Source organism: Rhipicephalus sanguineus, chromosome 3 (genome assembly GCF_013339695.2).
Source record: "Rhipicephalus sanguineus isolate Rsan-2018 chromosome 3, BIME_Rsan_1.4, whole genome shotgun sequence".
Taxonomy (NCBI): Eukaryota; Metazoa; Arthropoda; class Arachnida; order Ixodida; family Ixodidae; genus Rhipicephalus; species Rhipicephalus sanguineus.
The window spans coordinates 207,866,798-207,892,131 of NC_051178.1; the positions used below are offsets into that span (position 1 = coordinate 207,866,798).

The 25,334-nt window shown below is 43.5% G+C and overlaps 1 protein-coding gene across 2 annotated transcripts in view; it reads left to right on the forward strand.

The window, feature by feature from the left end:
* The first annotated feature begins 2,863 nt into the window (after positions 1–2,863).
* LOC119388178 (longitudinals lacking protein, isoforms H/M/V) overlaps positions 2,864–25,334 on the forward strand; it is a 30,026-nt gene continuing 7,555 nt past the window's right edge. Inside the window, exons 1-7 of one of the 2 annotated variants that reach the window (XR_007415516.1) lie at positions 2,864–2,909; positions 3,482–3,660; positions 4,467–4,684; positions 7,928–8,064; positions 9,763–10,043; positions 11,966–12,161; positions 15,164–15,461. Coding sequence is in view for 1 of the 2 variants with exons in the window: in XM_049413852.1 (XP_049269809.1) it covers positions 3,490–3,660; positions 4,467–4,684; positions 7,928–8,064; positions 9,763–10,043; positions 11,966–12,161; positions 15,164–15,360 (1,200 nt within the window). In the remaining variant the exon portion in view is untranslated. Of the gene's footprint in view, positions 2,910–3,481; positions 3,661–4,466; positions 4,685–7,927; positions 8,065–9,762; positions 10,044–11,965; positions 12,162–15,163; positions 15,505–25,334 lie in introns of those variants that run through there. The other variant, XM_049413852.1, reaches the window with a different exon arrangement.

Consider the following 25,334-nt stretch of genomic DNA (forward strand, 5'->3'; position numbering starts at 1 on the left):
TGCCACCAATACTCTAACCGTCTCTTACTTATTTCTATCGCGGACGTGTTCAGCTTTCCATTGTTGTCCCTAAAACCCAAGGCTTCATGTAGACTCGTGCCCACACGTATACCTGGGTGAATATCGCCACATTCAATCAGTACATGTTCCATCGTTTCCTTAGTTCCCCCGCAGCATGTACATTGTTCTTCTTCGTTACTAAATCTCGCTTTATAACTACGCGTTCTAAGGCAGCCCGACCTTGCTTCAAACAGTAAAGCGCTTCCCCTTGAATTATCATAAAACCTTTCCCTCCTTATTTCGTTTTTTTCCTTTTCGGTAGTTACTCAGAGCCGGCTTCTTTTCCATCGCTGTCATCCAATAAGTCCTCTCCGCCTCTCTGACCTTCCGCTTAATGCTCCTTGTTGCCATATCGCCCGCACTGCCAGCCGTATATTTACTGGTGAGCCTCCTAGTTCTTTTTCTCCACTGCGTGTCAACGCTTTTTCTATACAAATACCTGAAAACCTTCTCTGCCCATCTACTCTCCTTCATTTTCCTCAGCCTCTCTTCGAATCTCATTTTGCTCTGCGCTTCCCTCACTTCAAAGCCTGTCCATCCCATATCACCCTTTACCGCCTCATTTGTCGTCTTCCCGTGAGCGCCCAACGCGAGGCGGCCCACCGTCCTTTGATTTACATCCATTCCTGATTGCACCTCTGACTTCATGCACACCACTGAGTTCCCAAATGTAAGCCCCGGAACCATCACACCCTTCCACAGCCCTCGAAGCACCTCGTACCTATTGTATCCCCATAAAGCTCTGTGCTTCATAATTGCAGCATTCCTCTTTCCCTTTGCTACCGATGCTTTCTCTTGTACCTCCATATATCTATCCCCCTCATTTACCCATACTCCGAGGTACTTGTACTCGCTTACCCTCGGTATTTTTTGGCCCTGTATTAATACCGTATGGTCTCCGTGATCATTGAATACCATCAATCCACATTTTGTTGCACTAAATCCTAGTCCTAGAGCCTCACACTCCCTTCCGCATATATCTGCCAGTCGCTGTATATCATCTTGACTGTCCGCAAGATGATATACAGTGTCTTGGCTGATTTGGGTTCGCAGCGCACCAAACGGATGTGGGGAATCCTAACAGCCGCCTCAGAGATCAGAAATCGCAAAAAAAAATTAAAAATGCGAATCTCAGAGGCCATTATTTAGCTATAGGTAAAATTACACGGCCCCCGAGACCACTTTTGTTCGTGTGATTGTCTCGGGGGTTATATATATATATTTTTTTTTTCTTTTAACGCGTTACTTGCATGCATAAGTAGCTTCGTGTAAGCCACACCGCCAGAGCGGCGAGCACACAATGCCATTGTTTATGCAGACATGACAATCGTTGGGAGAGACGAAACATTTATTTCAAGTCACATTCTCACTAAGCACATACAAAAGATGGGTGCACTGCACAATGCAAGACAGCTGCCACATGTTGAGAAATTGCACAGTAGGAATAAATAGGCGATATTTAGAAAATTCTTACAATACAATAAATGTGCAGAAGACAGCATTAGCATCACAGAGGAAAAGGGGACTTCAGAGAGAAAAGGGGCCACTCGATTTAAGCGAATGAAGAATATGTATGACCATCCAAACACTAACTAGCTGAACGGCAAAATAGTGCGAAAGATACGGACATACTTTGATAGTTAGCTAATGACAACCACAACTTCAAAATTACATCTTGGAAAGGTGCAAAGGGCTACCTGTCGTCTCGCGGAATCCTGAACCACTTAGTCGTTGCACCACGCAGCGCAGCAGTAGCTGCCGTAGTACTTGACTCCGGACGGCATGACCTGGAAAAAGAGAAAAAAGTTTACCGTATTTTCTCTGGCCTTCGCGCAAATTGTCTCCGACGCACTTCTCAGCGCCCTTTCGCGAAAAACAGTCTCAAGCAGTTGCCGCAGTGAACACAAAGCAACCTTCGGTGCATGAACTACTGAGGCAGTATTTAACGAGAATATTACGTCGTAGCCACGGCCAACGAACACAGTTCTCATTTCTCAAGTTCTCTCTTATTCGGCTCTTAACATAGGCGTCAAGCAAACTGTGAATACCACAAATAACGATTCTAAGCACAACTGCACTCTTTCACACGTTTGCACACCCATGCAGTGAATTAGAACTGCGTGTAACGGCATTGAATGCACAAAGAAAACCTTACGACGCAAGCGGCGACTCATTTTTGGCGCCAAGAAACGATTTCTTCGCTAACGTGCTGCACAGCATTTCAAGTTGCTATTTCTTAATGCAAAGCAGTTCACGAGCATCATACGCGAAGCGTGAAGCAGAAAGAAGCTTTCGGCGCTAAAACACAAAGTGCGTCAAATGTCAACTTAAAGCTGTAGCGACAAATACATTGCAAAGTAATGAAGGGAAAAAAGAACCTAATGAAGGCGTTCTTACCAAGCAGCCGCCAAACAGAGTGAGTTCCCGGCAGACGATCCCAGCGAATTTCACATGCGTCGCCGCTCATGCCGCGTCGTCTTGCCATGCCGGCAATCCCTGACCATATATGGTCATATGGTCATGACAGCTACCAATCGATGATTTCGAACTGTCCAATCGCAGATGATAAAGACGGATTTAGAGCCGCACTACGAGCCAGCGGAAGCCACTGCCGCAGCCACATAGTCTGACAAAGACAAGTAGATGTATCGTGAACCAGAAAAGGTACTGCAGTGGATAACTAGTACGCGCGTTCTCTTGGAAACAGGGAGTGACGTGCTGCCGTCTAACGGCTGGCGTGAAGCTGCGTAGCTCCGCCGCTTATAGGCTCGTGTGTCCACTCTTGTCATTTTCTGTTACTCTATGCAAGCGTCGGATCGGTTTGTAAACAGAGTTTTATTTCGCGCGAGGTGAGTGACCTACTCTCTTCTTTTCACTGAGTACCTCCCTCATATTGTGCAACGTACTACGTGAGAACTGACATTAACAATGCAACAATTAGTTTTTGGGAGGTTTTAACGCTGCCACTAGTCGTGGCTCTCGTCGAGTGATGCATTTTGCGCATTGTGAAACACGGAGTGGTATGTGTTCGTCATGCTGCGTCTTAACTGGGGCTGAGAATAACTATGTAAGCGGCCGTTCTTATCCAAACTTAAGTGCTTAATAGACAGGAAGTTCGTGAGTTTTGCTACCACTGCCACAAATTCAAGTGGCCTCGCAAAAAGCTTTCGGCTGCATCACAGGGAAGCGAGTTTCTTTTTTCTTTTTTTTTTTCCCGACCCCTCCGGCGCTAGTTCTGATTTACCCGCGGCCAGTACCTGTTGATCTTTGATTTTAAATGTTTCGAGGAGTCATTACCTTTTCTGCTATACTAAACTGTCGCGCGCGTACAATTGGGGTCAGCCCATTTCGCAACCGAAACCTAACGGTACCTTTGGAAACAAACTAAACACGTTGTCTTTCTCTTGTGTTCTCTTGTCAGGTGCCACCATGGGGTCCCAACAATTTTGTCTCAAGTGGAAAAGCCACTACAGCAACCTTCTGAGCGCCCTCGACCAGCTACTGTTCAGCGAATCACTCACAGATGTCACGCTTGCCTGTGAAGGCTTTAGTCTCAAGGCTCACAAGGCCATGCTGTCAGCCTGCAGCCCCTTTTTTCAGGTACCTGATAAATTCTTAGTTGTTCGAAAGGCATCTGTATTATTCCGATTTACTCGTTCTGCTTTTCTGATTTATTTATATGTGGGAGCTTATGTCGTTTGGCGAGCAGCTCCAAACAACTCAGTGAAAGTTGCGCAACAGTATTTTTTGGTTTGAGTGCGCTCAAATCAGCCATTTGCTTATTTATTTATTTTTTAAACAAACAAAATGTAGCTGTCTTTAATGTAGTTGCTGGGAAAATATGGAAGTTTAAAATTTAACTACGAGGATGAAGTTAGAAATTTTGAGAGGAAAAGAAAGTGGAGTTTGCCAAAAATGTCAATGCTTCATATTCGATATCACATCATGCAAAAAGCTCCAGACTTGGAGGAATGTTAATGTGATAGTAATAATCTGTAAGAAAAATTACATCAACAAATTAAAACAAAAAAACACTCGCTAGCTTACTGCCATATTATCGCTAGGTAAGTTCAAATAGAATAAAGGCAGTGCTTGAATAGCGTGGGTCATTTCATTTTGTGGTAGGCTTGTTGCCTTGCTGTTTCTTCTAGAATGTTTATTGAAAAGTTATGAAAACACAAGATAAAATGCTTAGATTTAGTTACAGTAAATGCTCACATCACTTCACTGTAACTGCTTTGGGCTCATATCATGCATACTGGTTTTCTATGCATGCCTTTGTGTAACAAAAATGGCAAAAGATACTTTTGCTGATTTTTTATATTACTGTTATAATTTTGCCTCGGATGCCGACATTGTTAAGCGAGAAAGTAACGGCAGATCTCCGGATGTTTCATACTTTGCAGACCTTATTTGCAGAGAACAGCCACCAGCACCCAATCGTCATTCTCAAAGATTTCAAATTCTCTGAACTGAGAGCCATTGTTGATTTCATGTACCACGGGGAAGTGAATGTCTCACGCGAACAGCTTTCTTCACTGCTGAGAGCTGCGGAGGCACTTCAAGTGAAAGGCCTGACCGACCTGACCAGCGACACTCCTGAATTGGCTGAACAGTTGCCCAGGTTTGTTGGCCTGCTGTGGCTTTTTATGGAGCCTAACAATGAGGAACTCGTTCTGACTGTGATGCTGCAAGGTGCTGAGGGATAGTGGTAAACCACCATTCAGATTTGGCAGGCATTCTCAAATCATGAATGGTACTTTACCATTATCCCTCAAGAGAAAGGTATATAACAGCTGCATCTTACTGGTACTTACCTACGGAGCAGAAACTTAAAGGCTTTCGAAGTGGGTTCTACTTAAATTGAGAACAATGCCACCAGCCATGGAAAGAAAAGTTATAGGTGTAACCTTAAGGGACCAGAAGAGTGCAGGTTGGATCAGGGAACAAAGAGGTGTTGAGGACATCTTAATTGAAATCAAGAAGAAATGGACAGGGCATGTAGTGCGAAGGCAAGATAACCGCTGGTCATTAAAAGTAACAGACTGGATTCTAAGAGAAGGCAAGCATACGAGGGGGAGGCAGAAAGTTAGGTGGGTGATGAAATTAATAAGTTTGCGGGAATAACGTGGCTGCAGCGAGCACAGGACCAGGTTGATAACCGAAACATTGTAGAGGCCTTTGCCCAGCAGTAGGCATAGTCAGGCTGATGGTAATAGTGATGCTGCTGCGGGTAAAAGTGTGACAAAAAGTGTGAAAGGCATTGCTCTTTCATCTATAAGCAAGGCGGCACAACCAAGCCAAAAACATTATTTGCAATGTAGTGAAGAACTTACACTGCTTTGTTGGTGGGCCATGACATGGTCGTCCAACAGTGCTCAGTTTATCATTGCTGCTGAGTGCAGTTGAAACATATGGTTGAACACATTCAGTGCACCGGACTCTCAGTGAGTGTTCTAACTTGAAACTTTAATCTTAAATCATGTCCTATACACTAACAGTGAAAAATATTTTGGTATGGCTTTGAGATGTAAAAGATTGTGGGTTGTCTGTGCCATAAGAGCCTGGAACCAACTGTGCTTCGTGCTGAGATTATGCATGCTGACAGCTCTGCGAGTACTGTAGCAGAAGTCTTCCTCTCTATTGAACAACAGCTCCCAATTCTTCACAGTACACTGTGTTTTTGGTTCTTTCATTTGCAAAACAAAAAACAGCATAAATGTGAGAACTATCTCAATCTGATTGCCAAGATGCACACGTGAAAATGAAACTGTGCATGGTATCTATGACGTATTTCCGGTAGGCTTCTGACAATTTCAAGTTGATATTGCTGGGGTTGTGATCTCGTTTTTCAAATGCTAGTGTTGTCAGGCAGCTGCACAGTTTAACTACAACATAAAAAATATAATTAAGTCAAAAACATAAATTTGCTATCTTATCAAATGCACCCAAATTTTTTCAGCTTTCTCTGGGACATGTATGGTAAATTGTACGTGCGAGGCAAAATATAACCTAAAAAAATCTGGTGTCATGGCCTCTTTAAAGGGACACTAAAGGCAAATAACAATTTATGTCAGAGTGAAAGGTCAATGTGTGATATTGTCTAAAACATCAGTAGTATCAACAGCAGTGCTCTACTAATTGAGAAATTAAGGTAAATGTAGGACACGATGTGCGCCATGAGTGGGATATTTTGGAAATGATCCCGATGTCGTCAAGAGTCCCGAGTATAATTAACTACTAGTAATCAAACTAGTTGCGATAAAAAAAGAACCTTCCATGCATCACAAGACGTAATTAAATGCTGCTTGTTCGTTTCTGTTTGATTCATGGAAAAAAGAACTTGCGTTACCATGGGGAACGATGCGAGGGGTTCAAAAGTTCCGTTTTCACCGAGCTGCGCGTCTCGGTGGTTTCGGTATTGCGTATTGCTGCGTGTTCTTGGCTCTTGCTATTTTCGCACTGTTGATACTCTACTGCTGCTGCTGCTGACCAAGCTAAACTCCGTTACAGTGAACTATACAGTTTTGGAGTGGCCTATGGCTGCATCTTGGCAAAGTTGATGGCCACTTTTGCGCAAGAAACCATAGCATTGGCGGCTGGGCAGTAAAGGCGGGCAACGTTGGGCACGGCAGCTGCTACGTCAGCAGGCCTGATCAGGCGGGGGATTCGAAGTGTGCTAAGGTGGCGCAGACCTCTAAAACGTGATTTTCTTTCAAAATAAGCATTTCCTTGACACGAAACAAGCACTGCGAGGTTTGTGGAACGCCATTTCAACAATCAACGTCAACTTAATATTTGCCTTTAGTGTCCCTTTAAAGGAGCATTGTAACGAAAATTTAAAGGGGCCCTGCAACATTTTTCTGAGTAATCATCGAAGGGCTTCATTAAAATAGCTTATTGCCTCATGAATTGACTGCTGAAAAAATTTTTAGAATCCATCAAGTACGAGAGGAGTTATGGGAATTTGTTGCACGCTTGAAGCGCTTTCTCTCTCCTTTCGTACCAGTGAGCGTGCTGAGAGCTACGCAGGGGGATGACAAGGGGCAAGGAGGTGTGTCGGTTCGTAAGCGCGCATCATGACCTTAAGCACTTCCTTTTCTTTTCTTTGAATGCGCAGCCTACTTGCAGTGTAATCGCGAGTGTGCCTGCGGGCACGTGGTGGCATCCCGCGGCGGCCGTGGTAACCATGCAGCTCATGATGCTTAAATCAGCCAATGGTCGTGGACTTTGGGTTTATGCGATTTCTTGCCCGACATGACATCTGTGTAAGGTCTTTTTGCAAAGGAGTTTCAAGCACCAGCTTGGCTCTTTGGTAGAATACTTGACTGCCACGCAGAGGGCCCAGGTTCAAATCCTATTGATCCTGGATATTTTTTTTCTCATTTAATTTTTTCTTATTTCATGCGGTAGTGATTACACGTGGCGGTCGACAACTACCGCACTGCCGTTGTGATCTGATGACAACAGCTTTCTCTGTAAACTCTTTCTGCATGTAGCTCTACTCTGTTAGGGAGCACACATTTGTATTTTTGTTCTGTATTATTGTTGTGAGTAGCATGGATGCCTTGTAATCTTCTTGAACTGTTTAAACATGATGTGAACTGAATGTTTAATCACCGCATGCCTGCAGAAGTGTCTATAGGGCAAAAGTCTTAGCAAAAAAAATAAGTAAGGGTGTTTGCAGGCCTATGAGGCCAATGGTACAAAAGCAGTGCATAATCTAGGATGTACTTCAGTTTTATCTCACATAGAGCTTTTAGATAACCATATTAAGTTGTGCCATATGCAAATGTCATTATTATTGACAATTTTAGTGAGAAAGGACTTTATTGTGGATATAAATACATCGGCCTGTTTCTTATAGTTTGACTTCCTCTGATGTGCGAGCAAGCAATGTGGACTCTGCAACCGTTGCATCGCCATCGAAGAGACCACTGAAATCACCACCAAGCAGCAAGAGAAAAAGAGTGAGACCTCGACATGTCACCCCTCGAGAGCAAGGTAGTTGGTCATTACTAAGAAAGGGACATTGATAACCAGCCAGTTTGTAGTACGAAGCCACAAGGAAGTCGATACGGATTGCTCGGAAAGAAAGCTTCTTAGTTGCCGAAAAACTCATCCTGGTACGGGGATTGTGCCCAGGACCATTGCCTGCACTCTTGTCATTGCAAGAGTGAAGTTTGCTTAGCACGACTAAAGATTGCACCATGTATGAAAAGTGTTTCTTCCTTATGTTCTTTTCGATAATTTGCGACGTAGTCTGTTCAAGTGGCACACTGACGGCCCTCTCATCACCTATGTTGCCCAAGTTAAAACACAATACTAAGCTTTTTGGTATTTGGGCAAGATGGCAAACTACACTGAATGTATTCACTTTAGTTACGTAGGGGCGAGGCTGACCAGGGTGTTGAACACGTGACTAGGAGATTGCTTAAGCTTTTCAGCATTACAGGTAGTGTCTGCAACCATGCTTCCCTGAGTGCCTTCTTGGAGTAACGAAAATCGATCTTGAAAGCCATACCTTTGTTTGGCATAAGCACTTTCAGGAGCTGGAAATGTGTCACAACCATGTTTTAGACACCACCTGTTGAATATGTTTAACGTTTTGAATATAAAAGCAGGGAACAGGACTAAGGGAACATTGGTATTAAACTGATTTTTTAGGTTAATGAGACCACATGGTAACAGAATAGCCACTGTAAAACTAAATGCTTGTTTTTCCCTTGTATGCCCTTGAATGTGCCAGGTGGAGCTGCTATAAGTTGCGCGACTGCTTGCAACCTCCAAAATGAAGGCTTGCTTCAATTATTTTTCCCGCAGTCAGCTGCAATGCACGACAGGGTTTGTCTTTGTGCCAACATGTTGTTTCTGGATACAAAATTAGCATACTCAGTGCCAAATTTGATGGTGATTGTCTTTGTACAGAAGTGCTGTGGAAACATTACACAGAATGGAGTTGCCTTCACATATGATTGTCTAAGCTCAAATATACCAATAAGTATGCCATGATTACAATATTTATTCAGGCACATAAAATTTTCCATTACATAATTATGCACTCATTGAGTTTTACTGAATTGGGAAACATGTAGTTCAAAGTGCATAAATTGTCTGTGCAAGCAAATTTTCATAGCTAGCATAGTATTTTCATTAAAGTTAGTCGCAATTTGATTGAAGGCTTTGTAAGTACAGTCAAAGACAAATGAAACACGATCAAGAAATGAAAGAAATAGGTTTTGCAAGTCATAATTCGAGAGCACCATCTCGGGCCAACAATTATGTAGTTGCCAGAGGTTGTTTAGGCCTCAGTATAAGCGTGCAAGCCAAAAACGTGCCGCCACTGGCAGAAACAAGAACGGAATAATGCATTTTGGTTAACCTTAACTTGTTTGTATTTCACTTGTCCATGAGTGTGTAGTGGCCAAGCTCCAAGGTTGCCCTCAGCTATGAAAGCACCAATAGTTTATGGCATACAGCTTCACTGGCACAAGTGCTGAAGTGCAGGTTTTGAAAAGATTTGCAGTGCTTGCCAGCATATTGGCAGGACTCTACTACAATATACTGCTGGAGTTGGAGTCCTTAAATAGCTTTTAAAGCTAACCTAAAAGCTGAAAAGTTTCAATGACTCAGTCGTAGCCATGTTTTCTTAAGTGTTGGCCTGCTGGCAGCAGCCTTGATGCTGTTTCATTGTCTTTTCAGAAAGTCAGGTCTCAAGCAATGATGAGGCAGAGGAGGAGAACTCAAGTGATGGGGAGTTTTTGCCTAAGCGTACCTCTGAGGCTGTTGCTCTGCAGAGAACTACCAGGTCTAGCAAGAGCACAAGCTCCTGCTCAGTGTTGGAAACTCTGTTGTCCACCAAAGAACTGAGTGGAAACTGTGAGCAAAAGCATAGGCTGCATACATGTCACGAAACTACGGAAGAAGACAAAGACTTCGAGACATCACGGCTTCTAGAGCAAGCACTAGCAAAGGGTGATGAGGTAGGCAGCAACTGACCGTACAGTAGAACTCTGACATTCTGAACTGTGGAGGCATATTTGTTCAGTTCCTCTTATTGTCATTTTATTCTGGTAAAGGAAATCTGCAGTGATTTCTGATGCTATCAGTTCTGCTCCACATCTGCTCCCAATATAGTTTGAGAAAGGTGGGCAAACTATTGGTGGCAAGTTGACAACTGGTGCAAGTTTTAACAGGTAATTCCAAGATGCTAGTGATTCAAAAGCTTGTCTTAACTTGAATTCGCTGCTTCCACTCTCTCATTTCTGCATGGTCCCACGCAGTAAATCAGCTTGCAGACATCTAAAGGACATTGATGTGCTGTGCTTATCAGGTTTACTCTGACAACAGCTTACTTGCAAGCATGATCACATGTTTCCAGGAGGTTCTAGCAATGAAGTGAGACTCCACTTTGGCTTTTTTTCTTGCCTGTATTATATAGTTTGAAATAATGTGCGAGTAACTCAAAACTAAAGTTTTCATGGTTTAAACCCCGGCTTGGGTACGAGTTCTAGACCTTGTGAAAAAATGCCAGATTCTTTGGAGCAGAGTGCTGGCAGAGTTTTGTGAATTCCGTGGACTGCAAAATGAACCACTGCCTCAGTCACAAAAGAGGTTGTTCCCTAATGTTTATTTGAAGTAAAGGTCATGAAAGTAAAACAATTATTTTGGCCATATCATGACTGTTGCCGGTTCAATGAAAAGTAATGCTACATAAGGTGAAGGTAAGAGATAAGGAGGCCACTTATGCACGAAATGTTTAGATGGTATTTTTTAGGTCATGGGAAACATCCAGGTGAGCTTAAAGTACAGTAAAATCTCGTTAATTTGACACTCGTTAATTTGGAAAATCAGATAATTCGGACGTGTTCTCTAGCCACCGGCCAGCGTATGTATTGTTTAATGGCATCAAACTCTCGTTAATTCGGTCAAATTTGGCCGCAACCCGGTAACTCGGAAGATCCTCAGAGCGCGCCGAACGCGAAGCGCTGCAAATATGCGATGCAAATGAGCGAAAAGGGCGTTCGGGGACAGTAGAAATGGCCGTGGGCTTTCAAAAAGGTGTGGTCGCCACCCGCAATCGCTTTGCTGCTCTGTAATAAGGTATGGGTTAAGAGCACATTTCGGATTAAGACACAGGGTCCTTAGCCGCGTTCACGTTGGGAAGGAAGTCTCAGTTGACGAAAATTGCGGCTTTTGCACTGTTCTTATGCAAAACAATTACTGGATAGACATATTCCTCAAGAAAATGAAAGTGCATTGGTGTAATAGACTTTATTCAGAGTTGTTTCCTTGAAACTTTCAATATTTCGGCGTTCGGTTAATTCGGACAGCTTTTCTGGTCCTGTGAAATCTGAATTAACGAGATTTTACTGTAATGGCTTTCTTAACACTCGTGGAATCACCTGGCATTTTCAGTGACTTGATGGCACCTAACTACTTGCAGTGGTCATATAGGAGTACAGGTGGAGATCGGTGATGAACAGATGAACTTTTTCTGAGGAAGTTTCAAGCACTTGAATGGTTCTGTGGAAGAATGCTTGACTTCCAGGCAGAGTGCCTGGTGTCGATTTTGTTTCAAACCCTAGCTTTTATTTATCATTGTGTGCAAGGTCGTGAGTGTCCCACACGTTAGTTAGTTTAATTAATACGTGAATGTTTTCTCCGCCTACCCGCATTGCTGTTCTTGGCTCACAGGCACCTATTCCACGATGCTTCGTCCTCTTTTCATCTTCTCTGCCTTGCCTCTAGATGCCGTTAGTTTGCACACACACACACACGCACACACACTTGCTCCACGATGCCGTTTTCACAGATGCGGCATGTACGCTGACACTCAAAATGCAGTCGCCAATGCTTCTTTGTAGAACCAGCAAACATGACACACACCATCTTTCTTTTGCAGTCCAGTTCAAGCGCTGTTGACAGCAATTGCCACCAGAAGATGTTCCCAGCGTCTTCTCAGCTTAGCTTGCTGGCTACAGCAAAAATGCTGGAGTCTGGTTCCGGAAAGCCAGAAACAGAAGAAGATGCGTCTGCGCTGCTGGCAACTCTGGCAGCATCAGGCGAGAGCTCAAACTCTGGCAACAGTTCCGGGCAAGGTGCGACAATTATTAAATTACATAAGAAAGAAAAAAATTATGAGCCTTTTGATGGTTACAATCGGCTATTGTAGATTCCTGTGCCATTTCCTAGTATTCAGGCAGAATGTCATGTGATTGATTGTTTCATAGATGCACAGTAGAGTCTCAGAAAACCAATATCGCACGGAATTACTGCTTATATGGAGCAGCCTTTTAATTGGCTTGTTTTCTATTTGGGTAATGTAAAAAAAAAGCTTTTGTTGAGCGGAATGTTGTTGCAGCTGGTACACCTGCTACAAGAATCTTCCCAACCCCTCATCACAAGCTAAAACAGCACAGACAACCACCCTCCGCCTGTTACAGACAAACATGTACCCATCACTGTATCGATACCACAAAATATACCCAGACATTTATCCTCGTCACACTTGTAAGATCTGCAAGACCCAGGTAGCCTCGCTCCTGCATATGCTGTGGGAATGTAAACTGCAATGCCCGTCCATCAACACCGAGACCCTCCCATCGAGATGGCACACCACCCTGCGCAGCTCCCAATTCGAAGGCCAACTTTGGGCTACCCAGCAAGCCCACGAGGCGGCGAAGAGGCAAGACCTCGACATCCCCACGTGGGAGGCCTAGACCCAGCCAACTAAACTGCTGGTTTCAATAAAAGTTTATTCCTCTTCCTCCTTGTTAAGCGGAACTAAACTTTTTGCGACTCTCTATAAACAAATCTACAGCAGCAAGCACTAAAGAATTTTTCCCAAAAGAGAAACATTCACAAATACATTTTTGCAAAACCTGTCTTCTCTCTAGAATGCCATGTATAATAGAGAACGACCACATGCACAACTGCATGTTATTCACTTGCCAGTCGGAGCAGTGAGAGGTATGTTTTCTTTAATGCACTACTGGTGCCTCCTTGAGACCAAAACTGACAAAGCCCATCCACTAACCATCAGTCGTTTCAATGTTCAAGCCACAACTTCTTCCGTCATGATTATCTCGCAGCCTCGAATCAGCACTCTCACATGCCAATCAGTTTGCACCTATAGCGGTTACTAAAAGTCAGCTTCACCAGAGTACAAAGGTGCTACGCAGTGAAGCGTAAAGAATCGGAAGGGGCCATTGTTAAAGGGCCCCTCACAAGGTTTGACAATTTTGAGCTAATGAGCACAATGCATACACTGGGCGTTCACGATCACGTCTGCCAAAATTTGCAATGCTACGCTGCCGCGGAAATGGGTCAAATTACAAGGTGAACTGCTGCTTGCCCTTCCTCTCGTGGGCGCGCGCTTTAGAGACTGAGGGGATGACATACATGAGAAAATGGCCCTACGTAGATGGTAGTGCTGTGACGTCGCTCCTCTACGTAGACGACTGTGCTCTGACATCGCCAGCAGTAGCACGTGACACTGCGATAATTATTTGACACGACATGTGTAGTTTGTGTAATTTGTTGCTTGAATAGATTAACAAAACTTGAGAGAAATAATGAAGACATACAAAGGGAATGTGTGCGTCTTTTTCATTTTTTTTCGTGAATTGCAGCGAGATGCGGGGCTAATGTGCCTCCCTTTCTCATGCGTTCGTGTCCCCGCGGTTAGCGCATCGAGCAGACGCCAGCCCTGGAAACGAAAGTAGTGTTCTGGCGCGTTCGAGCACTCATTATGCTCATTTATTCTACCGCATCCAAGTAAACGTTCATGTGGCACTGGCTCATGATACCGCCACTCTCGTGCCCGTACAAATGTCTCAACTTTCATGCCCGTCCCGCAGAAACAGGCAGTACACCACAGAGAACGCCGACAGAACGGCCACGGCCGCTACATAAAAGCAAAGGTAGCGGCCGTGCAACGCCGCTCGCGTGCTCGGGCTGGCTCGGGCACGTCATGCGCACGTGACCATGCATGCACATGACGTGTTCATGCGTATGTGTCAAGTGAAGAGGGCAGGGAAGGGATTTGGCTTGCTAAGGCCACACGGGGCGAGTGGCAAGGGTTTGAAACTCGACTCCTCGCATCATGGTTTCACGTCGCTACAATTTATTGTTTTTCTCAGCTCGTAATGAACCGATTTGAAAATTATTGCAGCATACTGCTCTTCATTCGGCACACAACAACTTCCAGCGTCTAACTAAAATTTGCTATGTGGCCTGGTGAGGGGCCCTTTAAGGGATGTAGTGTGTGTTGCTTATTATATAGGGTGTTTCACATGGCAAGAACCAAGGTATAAAAAGAAGTAGATAACCATAACTGAATGAAACCAATCACATATGGTTTGCTGTTGTGTGGCATCGTTAGGGTATTTTTATATTGTGCTTCGTTAGTTAACTGAGATCAATTGTGCAAAATTTTTAATGTTCACTTTAGGTCAAGTGCGTTTTGTTACATTGTAGATGCCATTCCAAAAGAATCGGTCCAATATTTTGTGGCTATGTACAGACGGGTCCACTGTTAAAGGAAACACTTGCATGAAGTATATGTCTAGATTTAGCTCCCTTGGAAAAGCATTGTGGCTTAGATTTGCATACGACTGCTGGTGGTTGACAGTTCTGACTCCTTTTGTCAGACTAGTGCCGTGCACAAGCCAAGTTTCCACGTGTACTTGCATTTAGAGGGCCAGCAATATGTAAGGTGCTCATTTGGGTGTTCCTTTTAACAGTGGATCATACTGTACATGCTGCGTGGTGTTTTTTTTCCCGACATTTGAAGAAAGCCCGCGAAATATGAAATAGAATCACATGACTGCACTCATGCGCTACTGTATCACAATGCTATACAGAGAATTCAATATACCACATAATGTGTTGGGCGGAGAGTGAATTGGTGGTTTATTAAAGTAATGGCTGGCCTTGTTGATGGCAAAAATGGCAGCAAGGGGATCAGGGAGTGATGGCAGTATGGAATGTACTGGCAAGGGGTAGGTGGAGGTGACGTATGGCAAGAAGAGGCATTCATCATTGGTGGAATAAACCAAACTAATGATGAATATATTGACATTTTCCTTCCATTTTGCAGGTACTCCCCATTCCTTATTTCCTGCGAGAGGTGGTCGCAACTCTGGCTGGACAGAGGAGCAGATGCAGCGGGCATTGAGTGCTGTCTTTGCGGAAGGTGTGCCTATGACAGCTGCGGCAAGGCGCTTTGGCATCCCCAAGACAACACTGCTTTACCGGCTTCAGAACTCTCTGACCAGGCGCTCACCGAAAACTTGAGGAATCCCTAAAACAGCCATTTTTGTGAAGACCCCCTTCTGTATGTTGTGCCTCTTTGCATTCATCTCGCCATGAAGCCATGTTGAATTCCAGTGAGGTAGGTGATGCCGTGCATGTTTGTGTTGTCTACGATGACCTCATTACGTCAAACTGAGGGTGCATGCTTCTTCATGACCTTTGTCATCCCACAGTGGGAAAAAAAAAGAAAAGTTGTGAAGCTGCAGTTTACCCACTGGAATATATCAGCTGTAAGATTTTTTATGTTGCACATTTCAATGCACAGTTGTCACACCACTGTGCACACTTTTGAAGGTTAGAAGTGATCTGTTTCTGACACGTGTTTGAATGGATTTGTCTGAACATTCTCACCAGAAGCAGGTAATGCACAACGTAACTATCATTTTGTCATTTTTTAAGCTTAAGCATGGTCCTTGGATAAGTTCTTTTGAGGTCACAAAGGTTTTATAGCAGTTTTTGGTATCCTGCCCAGAGTAGGCACAACATAGTGCAGCATTATTCAGAGGGTTGTAGCTGTGTGTTGGTGGAGGCTAACATGTGCACATAGTCATTGCAAGCTTTACAAGGTTTCTTCTACAGTTGAACCCGCATATACTGAACTCGCATGAAACAGGAATTACTTCGATATATCGGATAATTCGATATACAACTTTGAATGAAACTATTGTACTTGTGATGTGAATTTCATTGTGCGAGCTGAGCTCACGGCACTGCGTCATGATAATGTAAGGAAGATGCCTTCACGGCAACATGCGGTTTTTATTTTTTATTTTGTATTTTTCCGTGGTTTGTAGTTGGGGGTGTGTGGTTATATGAAGGAGCGGGTTATAAGGGAGAAAATATGGTATTGATGTAAGTAGCACCTCAAGATCTTCATATGCAGCTATGCATACTCGTTGGGCGCTCGAAGCATCAAGTCTGTGTTAGCCCTATGTCAGTCTTGTTTTTCAATATCATATTTAGCGTCCTTCTTTGGATGCTGTACGCAGCGGTGACATAGGGCCCAAATTTAACTGTATTGATTATCGCCAGCTTTGCGAAAAACAGAAGGTGCTTCTGTTTTTTCATGACGTTAAATAAGAAAGCGAAAAAGCGAATGGCGGCCCTGCACGACGGGCTGGCAACACAATGACGAGGAATTGTGGGGCAAAGCACGGGATGACATAGGGTAGTTTCTACTCGTGCTGCGCAGCGTCTTTTAATCACACCGCTCGGTGTCCCAAATGCATGCGTGAAATTGCCCTTCCGTGAGAAAAAGCCAAAGTTTGTGAGGGAAAGCCAACTTCGTGGAGCGATTACCGCTGCTCGATGTTCAATGTGCCAAGTGTTCCGGCTATTTTTGGTTGATGTAGCCGTAGATTTTCCTATGCATTGACATTGAAGCATTGCCATGATCGAAAATTGTTCGTTATAAAAGATAATTCGATTTACCTGAGTTTGACTGTATTATTGTAAAAGAAACCTGAACCTTCAGTTGATGATAGCAAATTGTGCAGTTCTTTAGGTCCAATGCTAGAGACATACTAAATGCAAACATTTCAATGAAATTATTATTCATAGCAAACGTTGTTCTGGTGCTACATGGTGAGAATTTTTCACCACTTTTGGTATATGCATCCATGAACCTTAGCAGTGCTATACTCAAGTTATCTTGCTTGGGTGTCTGTGCACGCTGCCTTGCTCTTCTTGAGTGCTCATGTTGAGCCTTGCAACAATTATTTCTTGAGAGGATCTGCAATTGTAAAGCCCCCTTACTACATGCAGGTGTTCGTAAACAAAAATTTTGTAATAGCTTTCATTTCTGTGCAACAAGTGGTGTCAAAAAGCCTATATGAGTCGGTGTTGCTTGAATGGCCCCTGTCTCTGAAATACTGATATGATGGACCAGTGCAAGTAGCCTACATATTAACACGGTAGTGTTAAAGAGCTTGTTTCTCAGAAATTCCCGGTGTTGGTGTCTTGGTTGCTAGCGAAAAATCTGCATTGTCCATGAGTGAAAAATTGCTGTTTATGCAAATAATAAAAATCATGGGTCTGAGCCGGAATTGAACCCAGGCCTTCTGCGTGGCAATTGGGTGTTGCAGGTTGCAGGTGTAGCGAGCAGGTAGCAAATGAGAAGGCTATGCGAACAAGGCCCAATTACGCTATGGCATTCTACTCTTGATGGCGAAGCTTAAGCATCATCCAAGTTTTTTTTAATGATACCCAAAAACCTCTTATGAACTCAAGGTAGTGACTGTCTGCTGTTATGTGCTGGTGCCACCCACATTTGAATCAGAAGTAATGATGAATACGGTCAAAGAAGAAAGAACAGAAAATGCTCAAAGCCATGGTGCACAGCATTGTAACTTTTAGGGCAACACATCGCATCCTTGCCGCCCCCCTCCATAGTTTCCAGCATGCTTATGGTGACGGAGGAAGAGAAAAAGCATGTATTTTGTGCGAATAACTTCTCTTATACTTGATGGATTCATAGAGATTTTTGTGGCAGGAGATTTGTGAGTCCAATAGTAAGATCATTTTATGGTAACTTAAGAAAGCTGTTGCAGGGGCCCTTAAACCTATGGTACATGGTGCATAGTAACACATGGCGTGCCCATCATTCAAAAGTAGGGGTGTGCGAATATTCGAAATTTCGAATATTTTTCTAATAGTGTTTGCTATTCGATTCGCATTGGAATTTTACTATTAGAACAATTTGAACTTCCCAAAGGCAAATACAGTCAACGTCCAATTGAAAGTAACCCCTTCAGATTTTTTAATATGCTTCACCTCATTACACTCTCGTACTACGGCAAAGCTGCCTTTCAAGCTCCTTTAGACCCGAACTTGGCCAAGACACAAAGTCCGATTGGAAGTGGTCCCTAGATTTTCAATATGCTTCACCTCATCACACCTCCGTATTGCGGCAAAGCTGCCTGTCAAGCTCCGCTACAGTCGCAAATGTATTAACTCAAGAAAATGCTGGTTCCAACATGGAGACGAAAGATATGGCAGAGGTGGGGGTTCAATTAATGCTGTTTTGGACCTGAAATTTGGGCAGGACGTCCGAAAAATCGGACGCCGAAGCTTTTTAGCATCCAAAATTTCAGATGTTCTTATATATCGACGTATACGAGGCAGATTTGGAACTCCGGACTTGAAGGGAGCACACCCCTGTCCGCCATATCAGTTGGGCTTCTACAGAAGTTGAAAGAGGAGGAGAGGCTAAGGAAATGGCATCTTTGCCTGTCATGTGTAAAGTGTTGTCGGCAACACTTTGGTTGCACCAAATCATGTACATAAATGCAATTCGGCCTCTACATTGCCTCATTCTTGATAAGACAATTATGAAACACCACCCCGCCAGCGCTTCATCAACCTAGCCAAATGAAACACTTTCATGTTGCTATCTCATAAGAATATGCTTAGGAATCCTCTCCAACTTTCTTTCTGCAATTTTTCTTCGAAGTATTTGAAAAATATTCGAGAAATATTCGGAGAAATATTCAAAAAATATTCAGTTCGATTCGCACTCACACTTCAATATTCGAATTCGCTTCGCACCCAAAATTTTGCTATTCGCACAGCTCTATTCAAAAGGATAAAGCCTAAAGGATGAGACGTGCATATATGTGGCCACTATGAATAGTACTAATTGAATTGTAATCTTTGCATTTAGTTCACTTGCACTTTTAGATTAAAGTTTGTTCTGCTTGGTGTAGACTGAATGCACCGCTTGTACTGCTTTGTCATAACTCTCCGACTGACAGCTAAAGCACTCTGAGTGAAAATGAACTGTTTTTTTCTTTTGTAATATGTAAGACGTGGAAAAGTGAGCTTTGCTGTATCATGGCCACTTTGGGTGGAGTACCGAATTCTCCTGTAGAAGTTTTGTTGCCAGAAAAAAAAAAGTAGGCATAAGAGAGTTTTGGTGTATTTTTAGTTTATGACAGGGGCAACAATTGAAAGCAAGTGTTCTTGCTTTGCAGAGTCTGATGTATTGAAAGATGCTGCCTTGAATGTTTGCAACTGTAAAGATAAGGATTTTGATGGAACTTTGTAATTTCTCACTGGTTCACATTCACTGTTTTCAGTCACATTGCTACTTTCAGATTCATTGCAAGGTGCCACAATTTGTACTTGTGAAGTAAGTTTAGTCAAGCATGCTTTCATCAGACTTCAGTAAGTGATCACTAGCGAGATCTTCTGTAAGTGTGCAGTACCAATATTTACCCACTTTAGACAGACATTGACTAGCATATTTAATATGCTAGAGCATTAATTCCATAGCTGTTAATTCACTTGAAGGACGTTCAGAACCCTTTTGACTTCGCTTGCTTTCTGGTGGCTGCAGCCTTGAAATTTCATTACTGGTGCCATCTTGTGTTTTTGCTGTTGGGGTGTGTGGATTGCATTGCAAGTGCTCTATGTAGGTACTAGAGCACCCAATGTCCTATGTGTACATGTCTTGGACTTTTGCAGTGAGTTTTTATGCTCAAGGTTATGAGAAAAGGGGCTCATGCTGTAGGAAAGAAAACCTGCAGAGGTGGCCTTGTGTCCCCCTTCCCACCCTTCTCACTTGTCACTTCTGGAAGAGGTAACATTAGGGGCTGTGTTTTGCAGCAATCCAATCTGTCTTTCATTTCCACTATCCTTTGTTATTGGCTCTGACAGCGCCCTGACATCATCGTTGCCAGTGTCAGCCACTACATGCGACAAATTATGAAAGAGCAAAAAAAAAGAAAAGAATGAAATGGGTTATGAAATATAGCACCATAACTGAATTGGCCTGTGCCCTAGCTATGTGAAGGCAGCGTAAGCACACAGTGTACAGACATGAAGCTTGATGATAACATATCTTTTACAAAAGCACACTGATCCACAGCCAGTACATCACCAGAAGTTTGTCTTTGATAGTTGATGTAAGGGCAACGTCATTACATTGGCAGCATAGGAATACAGTTAATAATTAAACCTCAGTAATAACAAAATCAGTAAAATTGTCAGTTTACTTCTTTATTTTGAAATTTGGCATTTAAGGATTGTATGGTCATTAGTGAATTCTTTTTTACATAGAATGGGCCACATTAAATTACCAAATACAGTTGAACCCCTTTATAAGAGACACTGATATAAGAAACACGTGGGGTATAAGAGACACCAGCGTGCTACATGAAAGTAAGGGTTGATAGGAAAATGCATAACTTAGTACCCTGCTTATAAGAGACACCTCGTATAACAGGCAAGAATTTCTCCCCCATGCGTGCCTCTTATAAAGGGGTTCAACTGTAGTAGGGCAGCATAAAATTTAAGAAACTAACTTCAGTAACACCAGAAAATGTTTTTGACAGCTGCCAATAAACTAGGGAAGTTATGTGCCGCTGTGCAGAGAAAGAGAGAGCTGGGGAAAGACAAAAGATATGTGTTTCATAAAACACTCCAATAAATTTACAGAATGCTATACTGGTCTACTTTATAAATTGCGGCCACTTTTACGTATGGCAGACAAGCCATTGTATTATCAGAGGTATCAGAGGTTAACAGGAGGATCACCATCTGATTTTTATTGCAATGTTGGGATTATAAATGCACGCCGAGATTCGATAAATGCACGTTTGTATACAGACACAAGAACGAAGAACGCGTCCTATGGTAGAGACTTGGCATATCAGTATTTGTAGAAGTGCATGTGTGAGCTAGCCTTTGATCCCCTCGCGTAAATAAGAAATGTCATGCTTAAATTAAACTCGTATGAGCTGGCATGTGTGCCAGATTGACAGGTGGTGCTTCCGTTCCCGAGCATGCACCGACAAGTTTTGTTTCTACCTTTTCTTTTGCCGCAGTGCAACCTTTTTCTTTTTAGTTAAGGGGGGAGGCTACCCCGGAGACCGAACTTTTTTATTTCTTGAGATATCTTGATGAAACTTTCAGGGTATGTTCACTACACTAAAACTTGAGAAACTGCAAAGTTTCATCAAATTGTGTTGATCAGTTCCCGAGGTCTAACTGGGTGGTTCACATGTGTGCCTGAGGAAGAGCCGGGAGAAATCCCAGGACATAGTAGAAAGCTGAAATTCTTTGTGGTCATCCCTGGATAGATATCCTAGGGTGCTACAAAGCCCTTTTTTTTAATTTCCCCTCCAAAAATTTTTTATGCAACTTTGAATTTGATGTAGCCCACAATGATGAGATTTATCAAATTTTAATTGTTTGTTATTAATTATCAGCACCAGTTTTTAAAAAAAGCAGCTTGTTACACCCTGGACAGATCATCCAGGAACAGAATAAAAAAAAACTGCACGCAAATCTGATGAGCAGTTCTTGAGACATCGCTTTCCTCAGCACCACAACTAGCTAAAAAATCCATTCTGAGAAAACGGGCTTTGAAAGTTCAGTACATGTGTTTTTCTCAAAAAGCTCCTGCAGAGTAGCTTGAAGTGTCCTTGTGCACTCTTATTAATGAGAACTAACAGACTGTTAGTTCTCATTAATATTGTGTATAACAAAGAAAACGAGCCCTTGAAATTAACACTTCTTTCCTTGTGCACTCTTTGCCTCTTTTGTCTTCCCTCCATCTTCTCTAGGTGTCATTTTGAATTTTTTTTAACGCGTAAAGCATATTTTTCACGAGCTCGCTGGACGGCCAGGTGACCTGGTTGAAGTCCAATGGAGTCCGATATCACTTGGGTTGCTTTGCAGCACCGCTTCATGTAGTGCTGTTCTTTCGGCATCAGGGACCACAAAATAGAGTGGAATGACTGATGCATTTTGTGTCTCCAGTTCAGCGCGAGCCGCGTCACGACGTTTCGCATTCGCATCGATTTCTTCCTTCGTTAGGAAACGCGTCCGCAGATGGAGCGACGGTCCACTCACGCTCAATGGCACCGATTCAGACGAGGTGCTGGGTCCGGCGATCTCAGAAACACTCGGTGCGACGGTGTCACGCTCGATGGCACCGATTCCGACGAAGTGCTGGGTCCGGCGATCTCAGAAACACTCGGTGTCGCGCTCGATGGCACCGATACGGAGCACATGCCGCGTGCAGCGATCTCGGAAACACTCGGTGCATTTGCGGCTCCAGCCACACTCGATGTGTCGGATTCTCGACTGGCAACAGCCTACAGCACAGTTCCGCCGCTGCAAGCGTCTACGCAGCCGGCACCCGTAGCAGAATCGCGGAATTTCGATGCTCGTAAAAGCCGTATAGCGCGCCTCCGCGCACCGGACCTCGGCACTGTTTTCAGCTTCATTGCCGGCATCGCCCGCAACAACAAAGACGAAGGGCACAGAAGTAGTGCAAAAAGAAAAAGAAGCGAAAATGATCGAAAAGATCGCGCAAGGCGAAGAGCGGCTCGTAAGCAGACGTCTATCCAGGCGTACGGTGCAGAGAACAACGAGGCGAGCGCGCTGGACGCGCCATCGACAGGAGCGACCGCCCCCGCTGCTGCACAGCAGCCAATGGCGGGTGCGCTTTCTCCCGCGAGATATGAATGCGCTGCTCTAGCCAATCAGCGCTCCGCATCGCATCGCGGGAAAACGCCAATAGCGTCTCAACCGTGCCGCCGACGCCATTTTGCAAGGCGGCAAACGAGAGAGAAAGAATTCACGGTCAAAACAACACCAAGATGGCGCGGGACGACCGCATGGTCTGGGAATGGCGTGCGCGCGAAGTTTGGTTTGATTTCGCGATTTGCGCATGTTTTGGACACCGCGGCGGCCTCGAAAATAGCACTTTTTTTCCACTTTGCGGTTGAATTAGATGCTGATAATTACAGAATAGGTAGTTTATGAGACATACAACCCAAAAATGTGGTTTTTCAAAAATCGACTTTTTCGCGATTTTTCGGTTTTCAAGGGCCGCGTCCCCCCTTAATAATTGGTGTTTCTGTTGCTTGTTTCTCTTGTCTTGTGCCCATTTCTGCTTGCCATACTTTCTTCTACGACAAATCCCTGCCACATAGCTCAACTTCATATCTTTATAATCTTGTGACTCGATTTTATTACAGAACATCCACACAGTCCTATGGATTTTATTACCCACATTACATCATGGAGAGCAAGCTCTGTGATAGCCAGAAACGAGTGATGACATCTTTTTTCTCACTTGTAAGATCGCTTGTAAGATACTAGCCTTGTCGGCAACATCCCTTATCTCAGCAACCGAGATCACTTGCAAGATAAGCAAGATAGCATTGCATTTAGTACTACAACTGTCTCTGTGGTTGCTTATGCTTGCCACTTGCCACATAACAACAAAAGCACAAAAGAGAGTGCGTGCAGTGCAGTTTGTAGAAATGTGCCACATAGTATGTGCAATGAGATGCACCGCTGTGTGTGCCCAGTAGCGCATCTCATCAGACCACGGCACAGAGGAGTTTAGATTTGCAAGATTTCCCGCACTGAATATGTTGAAGCAGCTAAAATAAATCAATTAATCTTGTTAGTACTGCCTGAACTAATACATGCAGAATAAAGTTAGTGTATGTCTCTTAATATTGATCAGGCAGCATCTTCAAAAGTTGTAAAAAATAAATAATTAGAAGCAGATAATTACAAAGAAGCTAGTTCTGGTTTCAAGTAAACTGCGCCTGTAATACATATATTTCATGTATTATTTGCACATCAACAGAGCACAGCAGAGCAATAGAGTTGGTGAGATTTGTAAAGCAATGATGATAAAGTTTGTTTCAATACACTCTACATTTGATGACACAGTAACAGTGCCACTAAATCGAGCCACTGCGACAATACACACACACACTTGCACTATTCTTCACCTAGGTCCCATGTGTCTATCTGCATGAGCTGAGTGCTTCAGAAGACATCTGGGCTTTGTAGCAAATGAGCTGATATTGGCACAGCCCTGTTGGCAGTATTCCACGTCTTGCACAAAATCTTTCGAATGCCATGAGGAAAGCGTTTGCGGCAACTCCAACAACATACTCAAATTGCTAAAACAACAGCACATAAAAAGAGCATATATACACCTTAGCGCCACTTAAGTCTTTCACAAACACTGACCCTGCAAAGTCAATTCCTGTAACTTCAGTGGCACACACGATCACCAGGGGGAGGGGCTGCTAGTGCACTCGAAGCCTTGAGTCATGTGCTGCTGTTAAAATACCTCAAGGAAACCTTTCTGTTCTTTGAAGTTCTTTCTGCATCCCTTTTGTTCTTGTTTATAGCAGTCTTAGCACTGGAAGTCATGAGATTATGTTTTTGTCTCGTTTCACTTAGTTTTAAACCTACAGTATGCTCTCTATAATTCAAACTCAGGGGACCCCTGTATTTTGTTTCACTTATCAGACGTTTTCATAAATATCACTCGGATCCACATCAAAACTTGTGGTGTAATGAAGAAGAAGACGACGACGACGTTTTAATGACAAGAAGGAGGAGATGTCGGCCTGGAAAGTGGGTTTCTAGCCTGCTACTCTTCACGGGGGTAAGGGGAAGGGGAAAGAAATTGTGTAATGAATCATTCACATACATATGTACCTGCCGAACCGGGGACCTCAAAATTTAGGGGATTCATAGTGCGAAGGGGGGGAGGACAACAAATGAAAACTGGTGTGCATTTTTGTTTATTATTTCTTAGGGCCGCAGCAACACCGTAGACAGCTCTGAATGCTTGCCAGTAAAGTTTGGAGACATCAGTGATCATAGTGGTACACTTGTCATTATACGGCATATTCAAGCTTGTGTAAAGGACAGAATTTGCTGCGTCCCATGACCAGTGGTAACTCCTTCCCAATGTTAGTACAACTTCCACATGACGCTTGTGTACTGTGGCGAAAACATCAGAAGCGTCTGGCACGCAATAGAGCTAGGTCAGGTCATCTCAGTTTTTTCTTTGTTCCTTAATCGACTAAAATTGTTGGTGCATGAGGTTTCGTTGCTTTGACACATGTAAGGAGACAATTGGCTGTATTTGCGACTGTTAGTTATGTAAGAATGCTAATGTTCAGCTAGGA